This window comes from Marmota marmota, unplaced genomic scaffold, assembly GCF_001458135.2.
Source record: "Marmota marmota marmota unplaced genomic scaffold, marMar, whole genome shotgun sequence".
Lineage (NCBI taxonomy): Eukaryota > Metazoa > Chordata > Mammalia > Rodentia > Sciuridae > Marmota > Marmota marmota.
In genome coordinates this window covers 21,771,211-21,791,597 of record NW_026000242.1, presented here as the reverse complement: position 1 = coordinate 21,791,597, position 20,387 = coordinate 21,771,211, and the positions used below count along the sequence as shown (strand labels likewise).

General features: G+C 36.9%; 1 protein-coding gene across 1 annotated transcript in view; it reads left to right on the top strand.

Moving 5' to 3' along the window:
- The window catches only part of Arhgap42 (Rho GTPase activating protein 42), a 275,396-nt gene that overhangs the window by 57,431 nt on the left and 197,578 nt on the right, over positions 1-20,387 (top strand). The window contains exon 2 of the mRNA XM_015489960.2: positions 7,192-7,287. Coding sequence (XP_015345446.1) covers positions 7,192-7,287 — 96 coding nt within the window. The remainder of the gene's footprint in view (positions 1-7,191; positions 7,288-20,387) is intronic.

Genomic DNA, 20,387 nt, shown 5'->3' with positions numbered 1-20,387 from the left:
CCTCCCCCTCTCCCCCCACCACCTTGTCCCACCCTCCCCATGCATCTTTCATGTTCTGAGGCAAAGAATATATACCTATCTTCAAGAAGCTTAAAACATCATTCAGTTATTTTGTGGCATTAGAAAGTACAGGAATGAGCATGCATGCATTTCTTCTGGCTTTCAGTATGGTGTTCCATAATGTCCATTTTATGTGCATTTTCTGCTAGATTCTTCCATACTAAGCATGCTAATGCTTTCCCATACAGTTCAATGCAAAGACATCTTACTTAGAATTTATACAACAGGTAAGGAAGTAGTTCAATGTTGTCTAAAGACTCACACCCTTCCTGCCTTAATGTTTCTCATTCTATAGGAATTAACTATGGTATACCACAAAAGAATATCCAACTTAGGAAGCAGAAAACCTGTCCAAGTTGGTGTCACTTCTCTGACTCAGGAAAAGTTATTACTTAGCTTTTCAGAAATTAAGTCTTCATAGCTTTGTGTTAGAATAAAGTGTGTAAGAACTTTGAAATAATAAAAACTCTTACCAATTCTCTTGGTATCTTTATTGTAAAACATATTAAAGCTTTGCAGTAGTAAACAACAGCATTGTTACCATCATCATTTTGGGAAGTAGATAACCCATCTTTTACAAGTGGTTAAGAAAGCCACATTAGGTACTTGCAAGAATGTGAAAGGTTTCAAAAAAGGGAATGTGAAAGGCATCTGGGAGCTGTAAGTATTTACCTGTCTTTCAGAAACTGAGGGTTTCAACAGTTGAGTTCCTGTTGCTTATAAGAAATTATGCTAGATGCTTGGGCAGTATTCACGGATGGTAATGTTCCATACCTTTAATATAATGTTATAATAAGATAGATAAATTTGGTTTACATGTAATTAAGATGAAAGGTAAAGTGGAGAAAACACCAGAAGGTGGTGTTGGGCAGAGAGAAGGAAGAGGTGATGTCAGGGTGGAAGGGATCAGGAACAGCTTTGTGGAAGAAATTGGGGCTTGGAAGAGATCTTGAAGAACGGGCCACTTTAACTCGGGAGCATGAAAGAAGAGTATTTTTCAAGGAAGTGGAATAACTTGTTCCACATAATTGCCAGCACCTCACTGGGTCATGTGGTTGGGTATGTAGGTAGAAGCTGCCTTTTGGAAGATTATGAACAAATCATCCACCTGGCCTTGCTGTACATGGTTACATTGTCAAGTCTTTGTTCTGATTCCTCTGAGAGGCTTTCCACCTCACATCAACACAGAACTGAACTTTTTATTTCCCACCTGCCTTCAAGGTGAGGGGGATTCTGGAGCTGCTCCTGGGTGAAATTCTGCCTCTGGTGTGTCACTGGCTTGTGCTACCCTTTCTGTGACTCAACTGCTTCATCTGTAAAACAAGAGTGATGATATCTAGATCTAAGGCTGTTGTGAAGATTAAGGGGTTAATTTATATAAGATCCTTAGCACCATCTGTGCTGCTGCTGTTGCTAACCGATGGGGGAACTTACTGACAGCTTCTGATGTGATTAGTTCCAGGCCTCTCACCCCTGTATGACCACACCCTTTTTTGAGGAGGTCTCTGTCTTGTTTTCCCCTTTGTGTTCCCATTGCTTCAGAGTGTCTGCCTTGTACACAGTAGTGTGAAGATGATAACTACATTATGTATTGCCCATACATACTGCTCCTGTGAGTCTTGCTTAAATCTAATCCCAGAGAAACTGAATTTCAGGAAGAACTGCCTTATACCAATGGACTGACTGGTTATACTTGTTCCCACATAAATATAGCTTACTTCCATAGCAAACGTTGTCAAAGTAAATCCATTAACACTTGTAAAATAATAGGTAGACCTCAATGCTTAAGTTTATATACAAGAAAAGTTATAATTAAATATTTACCAGGTGTTTTATATTCTTCTTATGAAATGGAGTTTTAGTGTTTCATTAGCATCATCTAATCATGGGTGCTACAGGTTAACTCTTTGATACAAAATATTGTTGAATAATTAAATCCCAGTATAATTTCTCCCAAGTTACAATGTGAACACATGTGGAGACATCTGTGCTTAACTTTTCAGGTTAGGCAAATGGGGAAGAATTGGTATATGTGATACTTGCAGCATCTTCACCATGCATGACATTTCTCAAGAGTAAATAAATGTTATTCCTATACCTTCAGCTTACAAGGTGACTGGTGGTTCCAACTGGTGGGGAGTTTTTTTCTCTAAGTGTTAATAGTTTGGTAGAAATTGGAAAACACACCCTTCTCAACTGGACTCCATGCTTAGCATACTTTATACACTTAATTTTTCTTTTTCTATTTAAGAGAAAATATTGATTTTACTATTATTCATTGTGATATTTTACAATTTAACAATAACTTTTAAAAACTTAATTAGATCTTTCTATTACAGTGTGAATTGATTTTATTTAAAAGGAGTGAGAAGTAGTATTTTGTGTGTGTGTGCACCTGATTATAGTGTAGAAACTGTAGACCCAGGCAATTAGGGAATAGTGTGCTTCATGTCATTTGTTTTACTTGGCTTTAGTGCTGGGGATTGAACCCAGGGCCTTGTGCATTTTCTATGCATGTGCTGTTTCACTGAGCTACATCCCCAGCTCATGTGATTTTTAAATTAATGAAAGATGTTGGGCTTTCTAGTTCAGAATTGCACACTCAGTAGGAGATGGAGCCAAGATGAAAAGCATAAGATAGAGTCCTCATTTTGTATGATTGAACTATGTTTCTGCCAGAAAACATAAGTTCTGTATGTTGGTGCTCATCACTACTTTGGCATTTGGAAAATGAGAATATATAGAAAGAAGACCAAGAACCCAGAATACACTTGAAGTTGAAAACATGTTTGTTGTTTTTTGTTTTTATTTTTGTACCAGAGATAGAACCCAGAGGCACTTTACAACTGAATCATATCCTCAGCCCTTTTTATTTAATTTTTTTTTAAAACTTGATACAGGACCTTTCTCGGTTGCTGAGGCTGGCTTTGAGCTTGTGATCCTCTTGCCTCAGCCACCTGAACTGTGGAGATTACAGGTGTGCACCACTGTAACTGGCAACATGTATTTTAAACCTCCCCTATTTTGCAATTATCATTTGAACTGGTTGAGAAACATATTCTCTTGTATAATCCTATCTGTCATCTTCAGGACTGTGAGGGGCTCATTCATGCATTCTTGATTTCATCCACTGTTGAAATACAGACTCACCTTTTACACAGACCTACTGAGTAAAAACACCTTCAAAACTTGATTACTTTGCAGGGCACCTAGAGAAAATTTGAAACTGTGATCAACAGACTGTTTTCCAGAGTAATTTCCAGGGTTATCTAAAGTCTACCAGATCACCTTCATGACAACTTTCACTTTTCTGAGATGTTCAACATGGAAATAGCCAACACATCTTGAGTGCTTCCTGGGTGTCAGGCAGTGTTCTACCTGCTTACTCTGTATTAACTCACTCCTCACAATGGCCCAAGAGGTGGATTCTGTTCCACTTAACAGATGCAGATACTGAGAGGTTTTGGAACTTAATCATGCCACTGGTTGCTGATACAATCAGGGTTCTGCCTCCTGAGCTCATTCTCTAGTCCCATGATTATATTGAAAGGGTAGCTTGTAAGTGAGCTACTCTGTTCCTGTTTGGGGATAGGAATTATAGTGTGATCAGAGGGTCTTTGTGAAAGGACAGAGCTACATACTTTTCTCAGTTGAGGAGGCCCTATCCAGTAAAGAATAGTTTAGGAAGAAATGAGGGATTATGTCAGGAATTCACTAAGGAAAGAATGTCCAAATAGCTCATTTGAGTTTGAGGCCGGCTCAGAAAGACTCCTGGTGGTGATGAGGGGAGAAAGAAGGAAGGGTATTCATCACAGGATCTCTGTGTATTTTATCTGCCTTTGTACTCCTGCCTCAACTCTGCTGTAGGAATTGCATCTGTAGCCTCAAACCCAGTAGAACATAGGCCTTCTTTATATTGTACAAGTAAAAATAAAGTGATGTATGGAAAATTACTCAGCTTTAAAGAAGAATGAAATTATGGCATTTGCCAGGAAGTGGATGGAGTTGGGGAATATCATGCTAAGTGAAATAAACCAGTCCCCAAAACCTAAGGCCGAATGCTTTCTTTAATATGTGGATGCTAATTCACAACATAGGGTGGGCTTTAGAGAAGAATAGAGTCACCTTAAATGAAGAAGAGGGAGGGTGGGGAGGGGATGTGGGGATAGGAAGGATAGTAGAATGAAACAGACTTTATGTATATATGTGACTGCATGACACAGTTATGTTGTGATTCTACAACATGTACACCCAGAAAAATGAGAAATATCTATGATATATCAAAGTGCATAAATGCAGTCTACTGTCATGTATAACTAATTAAAACAAATAAAAAATTAAAAAATAAAGTGATGTTAAATGGAGCACTTTCCCCCAGTCTCAGAGTATTCACATATAGCTTGGATTAAAATTTCCTAGGAATAGCTTTCTTTCTTTGTCTTCTTATAATATTGGATATGGGTATTATGATTTCTCTATCCTTAGAGCAGTATACTGTGTCACATAAATGCACACTTTTGCACAGTGCCTTTCTTTGAAAGGCCAGTCAACTTTGCTGCCTATGTGAGCTGGACTGAAGGATAATGACTGATGCCATTCTTTGAGTTTCCTAGTATGTAGCAGCAAATACTTCATTTAGTCTTCCTAACAGGCCTGCAAGGTAAGTATTCATTCTCTGTTGTATAGATAAGAAAAATGACCTCAGGAAGGATGAGTGATTGTCCAAGGCCTTGCAGCTAATTGGTGAAGTCTAGTTCTGAAAAAGCCCTTGTTTTTCTCATTGACTAATTATTCACTAAGGAGGCTCTCTTCATCTTTCTTCTTGAAAGTCTAAAGCAGACCTGCTCCCTTGAATTGAAAGTACCTCTCATGTAGAATGCATAGCTGATCCCAGAGTTTTACCTCTTTTATAAGAGGAGGTATTACTTTGCCAGTAGCTTCCTTTCTACGGCCTGATACATTTTTTAAAGCAAAAAACAAACAAAAAACCCCAAAACTCTCCAGTATACCCAATGCCTGCTTGAAACAAACAAATTAGCAAAAACAAAGCATAAGCAGGCGTGCATGCATACACATGCACACACACACACACACACACAAACACAAATAAAACCAACCAGCCTCTGTAGCTTGAGGGCCTTTGGTCTTCACGGTTGCCCTTGGAGAGCATGTTTATGGGTCCCTGGATCATAGTGGTACAAAAGTTAATCTTCCTGTTCAGAGACCTATTAACTCTTTAAGTGCCGACTTTCAGGTCCTTAGACTGTCACATTAAGTCCTGAGGCATGGGCCCTCAAGGGTTCTGTGAAGGAAAAAATTATTCTGGCACTTGTTAGAATGTCAAGGAAGAACTTTATTCAAGACTATCACAATAGGTGTCAAGACTTTTAACAATAGACAAGAGAGATTGGGCTCAAATCCAAATACAGCAAAAACAAATGGGGATTTATAGCCCCGTTAGAGCAGGTGTGTGTGTGGGGGAAGTTTGTAGATAAAAAATGACCTAGAAGAGACATCAAGGGTAAGGGTGGTTCTAGCTGAATCAAGTCTTGGCAAAGGATTATACATCAAAGATGGGGGCTGAGGAATTAGAGCAGATATTGAAGGTAGGGGATTCTCTATAAACTAACTTAGCAGGACTCTTGCAGTGGGCTATGTAGACCCAATAAGGATGGAAACCTTGGTGGAGGCCTACTGGAAGAGAGCCCAGATAAGTGTGACCAAAACTGATCAAGGAAAGTGCCTTTATCAGTTCCTATTGCCTGTGTTAAATACAAGGGTTCAGGTATTGGACTTGAACTCATGCAAGAAGGCTGCTGTTAAGTGAAGTATAGAGTGAATTCTAGAAAAAATACATTTTATTACTGGTGTAGACATCTTTGACAGGGTAAGCATAAAAGGTCTGAATAGTTCTGAGAAACGTGACCCTTAAAGTTTCTCCGTCACACAGGATGTTTGTTATTTTTAATTTTCTTAACAAATTTAAATATTGCTTATTAAGTGCCAGGCAATCCTTTGTTCTAAATCCTTTGCAATGATTATTTCATTTAATCCTGAAAACTGTCCTATGAGTTGGTTATGCCATTGTTATTCTGTTTTTGTGCAGAATGGAACAAAGGCCTACAGGAATAAACTAATTTGCCAAAGTTACAGACCAAGCAAGTGTATGTGGGGGTGGTGGATTTCAACACAGGCAGCCTGGCTCCAGACTGGGCTGTGCATTCTGAATCACCCCACTGGGGTACATCCTAGGCTGTTGGCCTTTCACGGATTATGTCTTACTTTTCTGGGCTTTTCTTTTTTTCTGCCTAGGAATAAAGAGTTCTTTTTGTGAGTTGTGGTAGACTCTGCGTCTTGTTGGAGAGTCAGGAGAGTGTGTTTAGCTTGAGTCTCTGTAAATCACAAAGGTATTTGTAAACAAACTTTCTGGGCACCTTTCACCTTCTAGATTTAGCTAGTAGTTTATTGGTTAAAAACATATTTCCTACCTTCCCCACAGTCTGTACAGCATATCATTAGTGATTCTTCCTAATCAACATTTGGCTTTTTTTGCCCACTGGCAACCTCAGTTACATTCCTTCTTTTTTTTTTTTTTCATAAATAGTCCATTTATAATGATGGCTAATTCCTTGATTTGATAAATTGGCTTCCATAAAATATACTTCTGGCACCAAAACTCTTTTTAAAGAGGCAAATCCTCTTTGAGATGGGTAGATCCAGTTTCTAAAATGTTTGTTTAGTTGTGTCTTTAATTTAGCTTAATTTTGCCAAACTGGTTTTTAATTAGATTAGTTAATTTAACTGTTTTTTTTTTTTTTCCCCATAGTAGGGATTGACCTTAGGGTGCTTTACTATCCTTAGTCTTTTTTATTTTGAGACAGCCGCTTACAAAGTTGCTGAGAATCTCACTAAGTTGCTTAGGCTAGATTTGAACTTGTGATCCTTCTGCCTCAGTATCCCAAGTTGCTGGGATTATAGGCATACATCACTGTACCTGGCACCAAACTGGTATTTTAAAAGCCTTGGTTGATATGATACTAGGATCAAAGTTACATGATAGTACATGTGGAAACTCTTCAGTATTCCATAGTTCCTCACCTTATCACCTTTTTTCATGTATTTTAATTGCAGATCTGTCTATGGCAGTACAGAAATTTTCCCAGTCACTACAAGACTTCCAGTTTGAATGTATTGGTGATGCTGAAACAGATGATGAAATTAGTATTGGTGAGTACTACCATTCCTCAGTATCCTAAGTTATGATTTTAAAAGTCTTATTTATTTCATTGAGCTCCAACGAATCCACACACCTAAATGATAAACATCTATAAAACTCTAAGGGTGATTTTGAGCAGGGGGGGTTGTGGAAAAATATTATAAATTGTTTTTCAATTTAAAGACTGTTTTTTCCCACAAGGAAATTACTTTATCAGTTTATAGCCTAGGTCAACCCTCTTGAGAAAATCTGGATAACAATGTTTGTCTTTGCCTCAAAGTAAGTCATTAATTCAACCAAACATGTATTGGGCATCTACTATTAAATATGCTTGGTACAGGTTTTAAGAGTTATCTCACTTTTTTTTTTTTTTTAATACGGATTTCCTTTTTAACTTGAGCATTTGTTTGTAAAGAAAACAAATCATGTTTAATTAGTGATGATGTATTAAACTGGTTTCTGGCAGGACACAGAACATAACTGCAGATTAGGAGACTTGAGCCCTAGTCTGATTTTGCCACAGTCATTTAGCAATCCTACCCTAGAGAAGGCATACTCCTTTTGAATCTCACAGATTCATTTCCTGTAAAAGCAGAGGTTCAGTTATGTGATCTTGAAACTTTTATCTATATCTGAGTTTTTGTTGTTTGAAGATCAGGTTCATGTAGCATTCTTTGCCCATCTTTTAAAGATTGCTACTTACCAGTTTGTGCATGTGAGGTCCTCTTATAGGCTGGATTAGAGATGTGGTTCATAATTAAAAGAATGTCCCAAATATATGTGGAGATTTTAGAGAATAATACCAAGTGTGCCCACTTTCCAAGTATAAAAATACAAATTACAAGTACTTAGAACAGTTATTTTCACACTTTAACGTGTACATGGAACACCTGGAGAGCTTATTATTATTTTTTTATTTTATTTTTTTTCTTTTTATTTTTTTTTGTTGGTTGTTCAAAACATTACAAAGCTCTTGACATATCATATTTCATACATTAGATTTAAGTTGGTTATGAACTCCCAATTTTACCCCAAATACAGATCGCAGAATCACATCAGTTACACATCCACATTTTTACATAATGCCCTATTAGTAACTGTTGTATTCTGCTACCTTTCCTATCCTCTACTATCCCCNAGAGATGGTGAGCATTTTTCATGTACTTGTTGATCATTAAATGCAGATTCGATTCAATAAACGCTGGGTGGAAGGTGTCTGTATTTCTTTTTTTGTTTGTTTGTTTTGCAGTACTGGGGATTAAACCTGAGCCTCAGGCATGCTAGGGAAGAGCTCTACTTTTCAGCTGTATCCCCACAGTTCTGTATTGCTAATAGACTTTTAGGTGATGTCAGTGCTGCTGGTGCCTGGATCATACTTGAATACCACACCCTCCAGACCTCCCCACAATCAGATTCCTCTCCTTTCTATGACCTTTATTTTTTTTTTCCTATACTTTTACCAGTTATGTCTTGTTTCCAAACAATGTGTTTTATTAGTTTTAAAAATCTTGGTAGCAAGTCCAAAATTTTCTATGAAAAGAAAGAAGTACAAAAGTCCTACAAAAGAAGGGTTGTCAGGAGAAGATGAGCTGCACGAGTTTCACCTTCATCCCAAGGCATTAGTTTGCTTATATTCCCAAGAATTCTCCTGGAAAAAATCACTTGGCAGGGTGCACAGTCCTTGGACAAGCAGTTTCTACATGTGGAATTTACATCAGATGTACATGATTAAGTACAAGTTGGTGGTCTTTCTGCCAGTGATGACTTTATCTGCTCATTCCTCTGTGACTGTGAGTTATTCTTAAGGTCTGTAGAGGTGGCTGATCTCTGGGATCATGGGTAGCTACTTCTACCTCAGTCTGGAATTAAAAGTGGCCCAGACTTACCTGGTAGGGAGTCTCCAGGAAAGGGGGAGAGCCCTGCCACATGACCCTTAAGCTGAATGACTATTTTGTCTTCACAGGATGCTTGGGGAAGACCAGTGTTAGTGGTCATGCACCATCAACATTTGGAGCAACAGTGACATTTTGCATGTCCATCTCTGTCTCTGCTGGGGATCTAACTCAGGGCCTGGTATATGCTAAGCATTAGCTCTGCCACTGAACTACAAACCCAATCCTTGATTATCGTTTTTTGATATTTGTGTCATAATTATCTAGTCCCCAACATAGATGGATAAAAGCCTTGATATATTGATAAGAGAATAATACACTGCCATTATTATTTTTAAAAAATGCAAGATTCATATAACAATAATTTTTTTTTTAGTTGCAAAACTAAAGTCCATGATGTTTGAGGCCAGATCTATCTCTTTTTTAAGCCGTTTAAACTTTAGCAGTTAACCTAAGGCTTTACTCATCATAGAACTTAAGTTGTTTTGTTGAATAAGTGATGTAATTTTCTGTACAAACTTTAATTTTTTCCACATTATATGCATATTTGTCTTAATAGAATAAGACATAAAATTATGTGTTTTTTTCCTTTGGAAAGAAGATTGTAGCGAATACTTTTGGGTTTTCACAGATATTATTTTTAATGGTATTTCCTGACTGTATTTCATCAGGTTCATACACAAGAATTTATGAAATAATCTCTGGAGTACATCCAGATTGCTTCTGGTTGATCTCCTACCTGTTATTGTTAAGAGGACAATATATATCTTTATGCATATTCTTTTAATTTCTTTCAAGCATCTTATTTAAAATCTCTCTTGAAATCACACATGTCTGTGGCCATTGCAGAGGTTGGGTTTTTAGTCACTCTTCTCTTTAGTATTCTAGGCAGATGTCAGGTGATTTTCCTGGGTTGTAGTGATCTTGTGGGGTGGTCTATTTGATTCTTTCCACTTTGGCTAAATGAACAGTTTAGTTGCAACTGTTGCAGGTTAGTTTTGAAAGGTCTGGATGGATCAGAAAGCTTCCTATAGGCAATTAATATTAAATTAATTTCTAATATTTAAGGGCCTCAAGAAGTTAGATGATAGTTTGGAGATCAGATGATGAATAATATACAGGAGTAAAATTCTTTACTAATTTTAGATCAGGGGGCTTATTTAAATACTGTGTACTTGAATCTGATTTTAAATACCAAAACTTTGTTAGGAAAACCTAACTCAGAGCTAAGCAATTTAATTAGTTAATTAATTAACTTGCAGTGCTGGGGAACTGGGGCCTTATGCATGCCTGGCACATTAACATAGACTGAACTCCACCCTTGGCTACAAACAAAGTGATTTATAAACAAAAATTATTTTTGGAACGACTAATGTGAAAATACAGGTATGTTCCTATAACCTAACCATCCAGCATTCTTATTCTTAAACGGAGCCTCTAAATACATTGTATACAGTTTTTAAAAAAATTCTATAATAATAAAATAATAGAAGACTCCAAATAATCATTCCCAACATGGGGGAATTACGAGGTTATCACAGCCTGTTGTCCAAGAACCATGAGCTGGGAGAAATGTATCACTAATATGTGAGGCTGGTGTGGATGAAGTGCGAGGATTACTCCAGTGTACCATAATCAGCTTCAGTTTTGCATGAGAAGGTACAGAGTTTCAGCTAACTTTACTATAGCTTGTTGAAGCCCCAGTTTCAGCTGTTTCTTTATTCTTCTGATTTAATGAAAGAGGAATGAAGTAAGACAGCTGTGCCTGTTAGCATTGAGTAATATCTAAAACTCTCAGCCAGAGTAGTCTTGAGACTTACAGATGACATAAGTGCAAAACTTGATGACTTACAAAAAAGCTCATCTAAGTAAGCCATGTGAGTGCAAAATGACTTGTGAAGTCAGTCTGCTGATGGATATGGTGGTGGGAATAGGAAGGGCAGTGGGAGAACTAGAGGGCTAGTAAGATGACTAGTAAGATGACTGCTTTCAGTGTACTTGCAGTAGAAGGGGATGAAATATAGATTTTGAGTGAAATAACAAAAAGTAGGTGGTATTATTCTATTAGCATAATTCTCTCATTGGTGGAAGCTGTTCTGGGAGTTTGTTAGATTTGTAGAACTGTTTCTGAACTGTCAATCTTCCTTGCCTTTTAGACCATATTCTTTTGGCCTTGTGCTTGCTGTTTTTTTTTCTTTTGCTTTTTATTTTATTTTATTTTTGTGCCAGTGATACATTGCTGGCTAGGAAGGAAGCAAAATGGGACTAGTTGTCCAGGACCCAGTGGGGAGTTCCTGTGGCCCTCAGAGCAGGTCTCTTGTTTCCAGGGCTGAAGAGCCAAGCAGGGAGGCATCCTGTCTCTGTTTTTAGCACTCTCCTTTCCATCTGAGAGCATCAAGAGGCCATTGCTTTTCTCTTCTTTAAGTATAAATTAGCTACAGGTGAGGGTTTACTGGCTCCTTTTCATCTTCCCACTGCAGCTCAGGATGAGGGGGAAGCAGCCTGCTGAGTACATCCAACTTCCCACAGCTGCTCTCACTCCCCATTTTTATACTGCTTTGGATTTTTGAACTGAGAAAAGACCTTGAGTTAGGAATACAGTGCTAAATACTTGGGGTTTGGAAATTGGTGGTAGAGGGGAGAGGGGTGATGAAAAACTGGTATAAGCTTCAATCCTACTCAAATAATATATTTATAGGGATATATTAGATATAAAATGTCCCATTATTAAACTGTAATTACACAGTAACATGCATGCCAGTGTGAAAACTCAGTACCTATTTCATCAGTGCTGATACAGATGCATGCATGGGAATTGATAATGTTCCAACATGAATCATGTGCATAGCCTTAAATCTTACTAGTAGGAAACAAAAGGCTACCTATACAGAAAATGAAATTCTATTCTATTGAAAACACTGTTTACAGGGGTTCAGTTCAAACATCTCAAAGTTCAAAGATATTACTGTGAAAGCTTCACATCTTAGTGTATTTCTTTGGAATTTATACCTATACCAGAGGCAGAACATGCAACTTATTCTGGGTCGTTCTTATATTTATAGCCTATAGTTTGAAATCACTATAAGACCAAGTCTAGATTTTTAAAAAAAATCAGATATTGTTAGTCAAGCTGAACTCCTGCCAATTAAAATGTTAGTCATTAATATGAGGCAAAGTTTATTCATTCTGTGTAATCTTGGAAACCATTGGAAAGTCCATTTGCCTTTGTGCATAAACAGCTTGGTCAGTGATGTTGTGTGATAGTTAGGGCAACTCTTAGAAAAGTCTTGGACAGTATGAGCTTTGCACTCAAGAGATTAAACATTTACCAAGAAGGAGAGTCAGTTTGCTAGTAAATATTTTAGGTGGGGACCTCATTCCTTTAGACACACCTAAACAGAACATTCTTGTGGTAGTGACAGGCAACACACTACCACTTGTCAACTGAGGTTACAGTTCTAAACTCAGCTGAGAAATGAGGCAATCGATTAGGCAATTTGTATCAAAATACATTTTATGATAATCACCAGCTATTTCTGACCTAACTCCTATATTCCTGTTCTTGTGTTTACTCTGTTTTGAATGCAAATATGCAGACATAGCAACAACTTAATAGTCATTCATTCCTTCAGTAGTCATTAAGAGTCAAGAGCATGCTGCATTTTAAAAGATAAATTTTGTATGGAAATATATGAACATACGTGTGGGGAAAAGGCACAAATGCATAAACATTCAGCCAAATAAATGTACTTACTTTGAGAATGCATCTGTTAGGTGTCTGGAAAAATATTTGATCCTGTTTTCCAAATGATAAATAGACTATAATCCAGGGTGGGAGGTGTAACCAATAGTTTGCATCTTTTGGAGGAATTCTGATGTAGTGTAGAAATATCTTAAGAAATATTAACTTGTGTTTTAGATTAAAAATAACTGGTATATTATATATCCAGAATATGCATTTGAAAGATTGTTAATAATTTTAGTTTAAAAGAACTCATTTCTATTTAAATAAAAACCTAGTTCCTTCTTCAACTGAAGCTAATAAAATTAAACTGCTAACTTATTGAAAAATGCTTCTGTTAAGACTTTCTTCAGAATTTGGTTACAAGCTATAAATATCCATTCAGATTACTCTTAATACTTATCAAGTGATAATCATGACACAAAAGAGTGGTTTATGTGGCCTTGAAACTCTTTTCAGGCATATTTTTGGAAAGGGATCTGTAAACCAAAAACAATACCATTCTCAACAACAATTGAAGAGATTTGTGCTATTTTGTTAATTCAAGGAAACAAAGTACCTACTCATGCGGAATTGAAAGAAAATTCATCAGTTCATGCAAACCCTCCTCTTATTCCCCAGTTAAATGTGGCTATATAAATCAGGAAGCCCTCTATTAAAGTGAAGCATTTCCAAATGCCTAAGTTGTTTACATAAATAACATTTTCTTTTGAACTTGACAGAGGAAGCATATTTTACTTTTAATAGGTCTCTGTTGGACAATAGAATTATTGTTATCCACTTTATTTTTTAACCACCCTTATTTTTGCACCCACACATACGAACTGAAACAGCTGGAAAGGTTGCACATTTTAGGTGGCACTCCTTTCTTCATATGATACTTGAGAAGGATGTTTTTATCATATCATCTAGTATTCTAAAGAGATGATTTAATTAAATGTTAAATGAATTGGTTTTTAAAATTTCAGGCTTTGATGAAAAACAATAATATGAAAACTTGTCATTTTAGAAGCCTGAACAAAAATTGTCTTTTCACTTATTGGTATACATTTGTTGCCTGAAACTTCTTTTGTGATTTTTTTTTTTTTTTTTTAAGTAGCTCAGGCTGTTTCCACAGAGTGCTCAGGCTATCTCCTCCAGCAAATTATGTGCTGATTGAGTCAAAAAGTAAATTTTTACTCACATTTCTAATCCTGCATACTGCTTTACAGCTTTATTTGTAGCCAAAGCTTAATATTTGTTGATTGACTAGCCTCCCTGCAAAACCTCCTTAACTTCCTAGGAAGAGATCACTTCAAGGTACATAAATAGAATTTTACAGTCATATTGAAGAGTAAAGTGAAATATGTACTCATTTAGATATGCCTAGCCTGATTCCTTTTAGTATTATAATGGACTGAAGTTTGAGAAATAGTTTATACATTTATGCACACACCCAAACATACATGTACACATACATAATTTTCACACATACATTTGAAACATTTGTGAACCTTCTAGTATTTGTAAATATTAAAATCAATTTCAAACTGGAATTAAATATTTTTTTGCTGCTTTTTCATCTGTTCAGTGCTTTTTGACTCCCTGTTATGTTCCAAACCCCTGTTTTCCTGTTATGTTTCTTCCTGGGACTTGATGGTAAAAGGTAGCAAAGCTTTTTCCTTCATGGATAAGATGGTAACAGCATCCTTCTTTTAGGATAAAATAACTTTAATAAAAGGCTTATTATTTTAGAATGAGTACTAAAGGAGTTCAAGAACTTTCATCTATGGTTAGTGATTTTACAATCTCAACACAGAAGGTTACAGAGTGAAATAAATATGGTGGCCCACTATAACTTGGATGTTGTCACATACAGTCGACCCTCATTATTTTCAAATTCTGATATTTTATGAACTCACCTACTCAAATTGATTGGTTACCCCCAGATCCATATTCCTACTGCTTTCTTGGATATGTATAGATGTGGGGAAAAGTTGAGCGGCTGACCCATCCAGACTTGACTGTGTAAAGCCTGGAGCAGTATGGTGGCTGAGACTTACTGAAAAGTAATCAGAGTATAGTTTTTTGTTCTTTTAGAAGAGCAATATGCTAAAACAAAAGACATAGGGATTAGAGTCAGAAACCTGCTTTGCAGCTTTCTCTTGCCACTCTTTTGAACCTACCTGTGCTTGCATGTTTTGTCTGAAAATTCATTCTTCGAATAAGTACTCCAATGCCAGCCAGTACTAAGACACTATCTGTAACTTGGGTAATGTGTATTTTCCGTGGGGAGACTAACATTAAGCAACCAAATCACAGTTGTGTTGAATGCTACAGAAGCAAATTATATTGTATTGCGAACACATTCAAGACACATCCAGGTTGGGTGAGTGAGAAATTGAGGGAGGGCCTCTGAGAAAGTGATGTTTAAAGCAGCCATAGAGAGGTGGTAGGTGAAAGGGAAGGAAAGAAGTCATTCCAGATCTAGGGAAGGGATGAGTGCAGCCCTTGAGCTGGAAAGGGGACAGCCAAGGGGAAAATGGCATATAAAGGGGATGGCAGGTAGAAAAAGGCTATCTTAACCTAAAGGCATTGAAAAGTCATTGCAGAACATTGATTAGAGAAGTGGATGATCATATTTGCATTTTCAAAAGGTTGATCTGAAAAATATAAGAAGTTTGCTTAGCCTAAGCTTCCTTAAAATGTTTATTTGGCCATTTCTCTGTGTGCATCACCAAAAGAAAATTGGGTCTAGGCAGCCTGACTTTAAATGTAAGCTGTGGATATTTGTGTTTGTTTTATGCAGTTGCACACAAACCAGAGAACCATAGGTAGAATCTTTCATTTAGTGTGTGTATGACTAGATTGGTCTTAGTAAATTAAAATCATACAAATAATTAATTTATAATTTAATTATATATATATAAATTATAATTCATAATTTTTGAGTTTTTTCTTTTTTAAATTATTGTTCTAATATGTAACATATGATGGCAGAATGCTGTTCAATTCATAGTTCACATGTAGAGCAGGATTTTTCAAGGTACTGGTTATACACAAATTATTTTCACACCATTTGTTTTTTCATACCTATAATGATGTCTAACTCATTCCACCCTCTTTCCTACCCCCATGCCCCTTCCCTTTCTCTCCCTCCCCTTTGTCCTATCTAAAGTGCCTCCATTCCTCCCATACTACCTCCCCCACCCATCATCATTATGAGTCAACATCCTCATATCAAAGAAAACATTTGGCCTTTGGTTTTGGGGATTGGCTTACTTTCTTAGCATTATATTCTCTAACTCCATCCATTTACCTACAAATGTCATGATTTTATTCTCTTTTAATGCTGAGTAATGTGCCATTGCATATGTGTACCACAGTTTCCCTATCCAGTCATCTACTGAAAGGCATCTAGGTTGGTTCCACAGTTTAGCTATTGTGAATTGTGCTTCTGTAAACATTGATGCGGCTGTGTCCCTGTAGTATGCTGTTTTTAAGTCCTTTGGGTATAAACTGAGGACTGGGATAACTGGGTCAAATGGCAGTTCCATTCCCAGTTTTCCAAGGAATCTCCATACTGCTTTCCAGATTGGCTGCACCAATTTGCAGTCCCACCAGCAAGGTATGAGTGTGCCTTGTCCCCCACATCCTCACCAGCCCTTATTGTTGTTTGTATTCTTGATAGCTGCCATTCTGACTGGAGTGAGATGAAATCTTAGAGTAGTTTTGGTTTGCATTTCTCTAATTGCTAGAGATGTTGAACATTTTTTCATATATTTGTTGATTGATTGTATATCATCTTCTGAGAAGTGTCTGTTCAGTTCCTTGGCCCATTTATTGATTGGGTTACTTGTTTTTTTGGTGCTAAGGTTTTTGAGTGCTTTATATATCCTAGAAATCAGTGCTTTATCTGATGTGCTTGTGGTAAAGATGTGCTCCATTCTGTAGGTTCTTTCTTCACGTCACTGATTGTTTCTTTTGCTGAGAAGAAGCTTACTAGTTTGAATCCAACCCATTTATTGATTCTTGGCTTTAATTCTTGTGCTATAGGAGTCTTATTAAGGAAGTTGGGGCCCAATACAACATGATGGAGATTTGGGCCTACTTTTTCTTCTATTAGGTGCAAGGTCTTTGGTTTAATTCCTAGGTTCTTGATCCACTTTGAGTTGAGTTTTGTGCATGGTGTCAGATAAAGGTTTAGTTTCATTTTGTTACATGTAGATTTCCAGTTTTCCCAGCACCATTTGTTGAAGAGGCTATCTTTTCTCCAATATATGTTTATGGCGGCTTGGTCTAATATGTGATAACTGTAATTATGTGGGTTTATCTCTGTGTCCTCTATTTTGTACCATTGGTCTACAGGTCTATTTTGGTGGCAATACCATGCTGTTTTTGTTACTATTGCTCTGTAATATAGTTTAAGGCCTGGACTAGTAATGCCCAAAGCTTCACTCTTCTTGCTAAGGATTGCTTTGGCTATTCTGGGTCTCTTGTTTTTCCAGATGAGTTTCATGATTGCTTTTTCTATTTCTATGAGGAATGTCAGTGGGATTTTGATTGGGATTGCATTGAATCTGTACAGTGCTTTTGGTAGTATGGTGATTTTGACAATATTAATTCTGCCTATCCAAGAACAAGGGAAATCTTTCCATCTTCTAAGGTCTTCTTTGATTTTTTTCTTTAGCGTTCTGTAGTTTTCATTGTAGAGGTATTTCACCTCTTTCATTAAATTGAATCCCAAGTATTTTATTTCTTTCAGGCTATTATAAATAGGGTGGTTTTTCTAATTTCTCTTTCTGAGGATTTGTTACTGATGTACAGAAATGTCTTTGATTTATGGGTGTCAATTTTTTTAGAAATTTTATTTATTTATTTTTATAGACAATAAATAAATAAGTAAATGACAGCAGAATGCTGTCATAATTCTTATTACACATATATACCACAATTTTTCATATTTATGTTTGTATATAAAGTATTTTGACACCCAATTCGTGTCTTTATACATGTACTTTGGATAATAATATCTATCACATTCCACCATCCTTGCTAATCCCCTGTCCCCCTCCCTTGCCCTCCCACTCCTCTTTTATATCTAGAATTCATCTATTCCTCTCATGCTCCCCCTCCCTACCCCACTATGAGTCAGCCTCCTTATATCAGAGAAAATATTCTGCGTCTGTTTTTTTGGGGATTGGCTGACTTCACTTCATTCTTCTCTAATGCCATCCATTTATCTGCAAATGCCATGATTTTGTTCTTTGATTCCATCCCATTTATTAATTCTTTGTTTTAATTCTTGCGCTATATTTATTTATATTTATTGATTTCCATATGTTGACCCAACCTTGCATTCATTCCTGGGATGAACCTTACTTCATTGTGGTGCAGAATCTTTTTGATAGCAGAAATGTTTTATTGCCTATTGAAACATCAGGCACTAAGAAAGCAAATGGTGCTCTGGGTAGGTATCACATGCAAAGTTTGTACTTTGTTCATTGTAAAAAGGCCAGAGGTGATATGATGGTCATTCCTCAAGGTACAACGTATAGGCTCTTTCCAATGGAAGATGGCCAGTGTCTCATTGGTAGGTTCTTCTGCCCAGAGGAATCCAAGCACCCAAAATGGCCACTCTAAATCTTAGTATCACAAATAATTAAGCCACCCTAAATCTTAATATCTCAAATAATTAACAAATAATAAAACACAAACACTCAGAAATATATTTACAAAAGTGAAGCCCCTAATAGATCTAGTCCACATGGGTTCTTGAACTAGACAAAGACAAAATGGCTCTGGTGGTTTATTTAAGGGGGTACATCAAAGGCAGGAGTAAGGTTTCAAGGGTGGAGTTTTGCTTTATGATGCCTTGTGGACAGCAGATTGACTGACATCTTGGCAGGTCATGCCCATCTCATGTGATGTGTGGGATCTTAGGCAGAGTTGAGGGAGAGGTTCACCTGCATCATGTGATCAATCCCTGAGGGAATGCTACAGGGAGTTCCCAGTGCTAGACCTATTCCCTCATTTGCCTACTGTGTGCAGCAGTCCACACACACAGCCCATGGACGGCTCATAAAAAGGTCCTGTTTTATTTGTAGTTTCTCAGTTTGCTTTGAGGAATTTATTCTAACCCCATTGAGTATAAGCTGAGTTCTGCCCCAACTTTGAAGATAGTATTATTCCACAGTGATTTCTTGGTGTGGAGTAGTTTATATCTGTCTGGGAGCTGCATTTCTCCAATTCTGGGGTCATTCTTTTACCTCCTTTATGGACATGTAGGTGTGGACAAGGAGGGAATTTCATGAGGTATTGTTTCTCTTAATGATTTGAAATGATGCTTCTGACTTAGCCCTGAGGCCGTGGTTTCCTAGAACCCTAAATTTAGCTTATTAGAGTAGGAAGAGAACTTGACAAACATGAGAGCTAATACTATCATTTTCCATGAGACTTAGAGGTGAAATGATTTTCTGAAGTCATACCAGTACTAAAACCCTGACCACCTGGCTCCTAAGTCATGAATTTGACTCTTGATTTACTTGTTTATTCACTTACCAATCACCTATGTTTTGTGAAGTACTGTGTTGGATTCTGAAGACATATCAGTGTGCAAAACAGATCAAAAAACAAAAACAAAAACAAACAAAACATAAAAGCCCCGCCCCCATGGTGTTTGCATTCTTGTCAGAGGAGTTATATGACAAAATATGTAAGTTCATTATATATTCACTTATGTTATGGAGATACAAGAAGCATGAAGGTTATTTAAATTTTGTTCTAAAATTTTAATATTTGTTATTTCAAGAGAGTAGTGTTATGGCAAACTATCCATAAAATGAACCTTGCTTTATCTGCCATTCCCTGTGTTAAAAAATTTACATGACTCCATAGATATTGATCCAGTTCCAGGAATAAAACCATTTGGTGCAAAAGCAGTAAATGTTTTCGAGTCTTATAGGCTGTACTGTACAAGCACTAGATTTCTTCAGAAGCATTTAGAATGTTGGAGCATTTCTCCGCTTCTCTGTCTGCCCTCCTATTCCGGATCATCTTCTCTTTTCCCTGGTTCAGTCTGACTGCATGTTCATTTTCATTGTTTTGATCATTGCAATACTGAAGAAAACTGCGATGTAATATCCTCTAAGCTGGAGAATAAGAACCAGAGAACATTATAGAGGGTGTTGTTCTATAGTCTTGAAATTAATATGCAGATTCCCAAGAGACACTCGGGGCATTTGATAGAAGTTGCCCTTTAGGAACTTTATCCTGGCATCCATATAAGATGAATTACAGCTTTTGCCAGTTCAGAGTGAACCAGGGGTTACCTTGATCCCCAAATTCTTTTTTTTTTTTTATTGTTGGTTGTTCAAAACATTACATAGTTCTTGATATATCATCTTTCACACTTTGCTTCAAGTGGGTTATGAACTCCCATTTTTAGCCCATATACAGATTGCAGAATCACATCAATTACACATCCATTGATTTACAT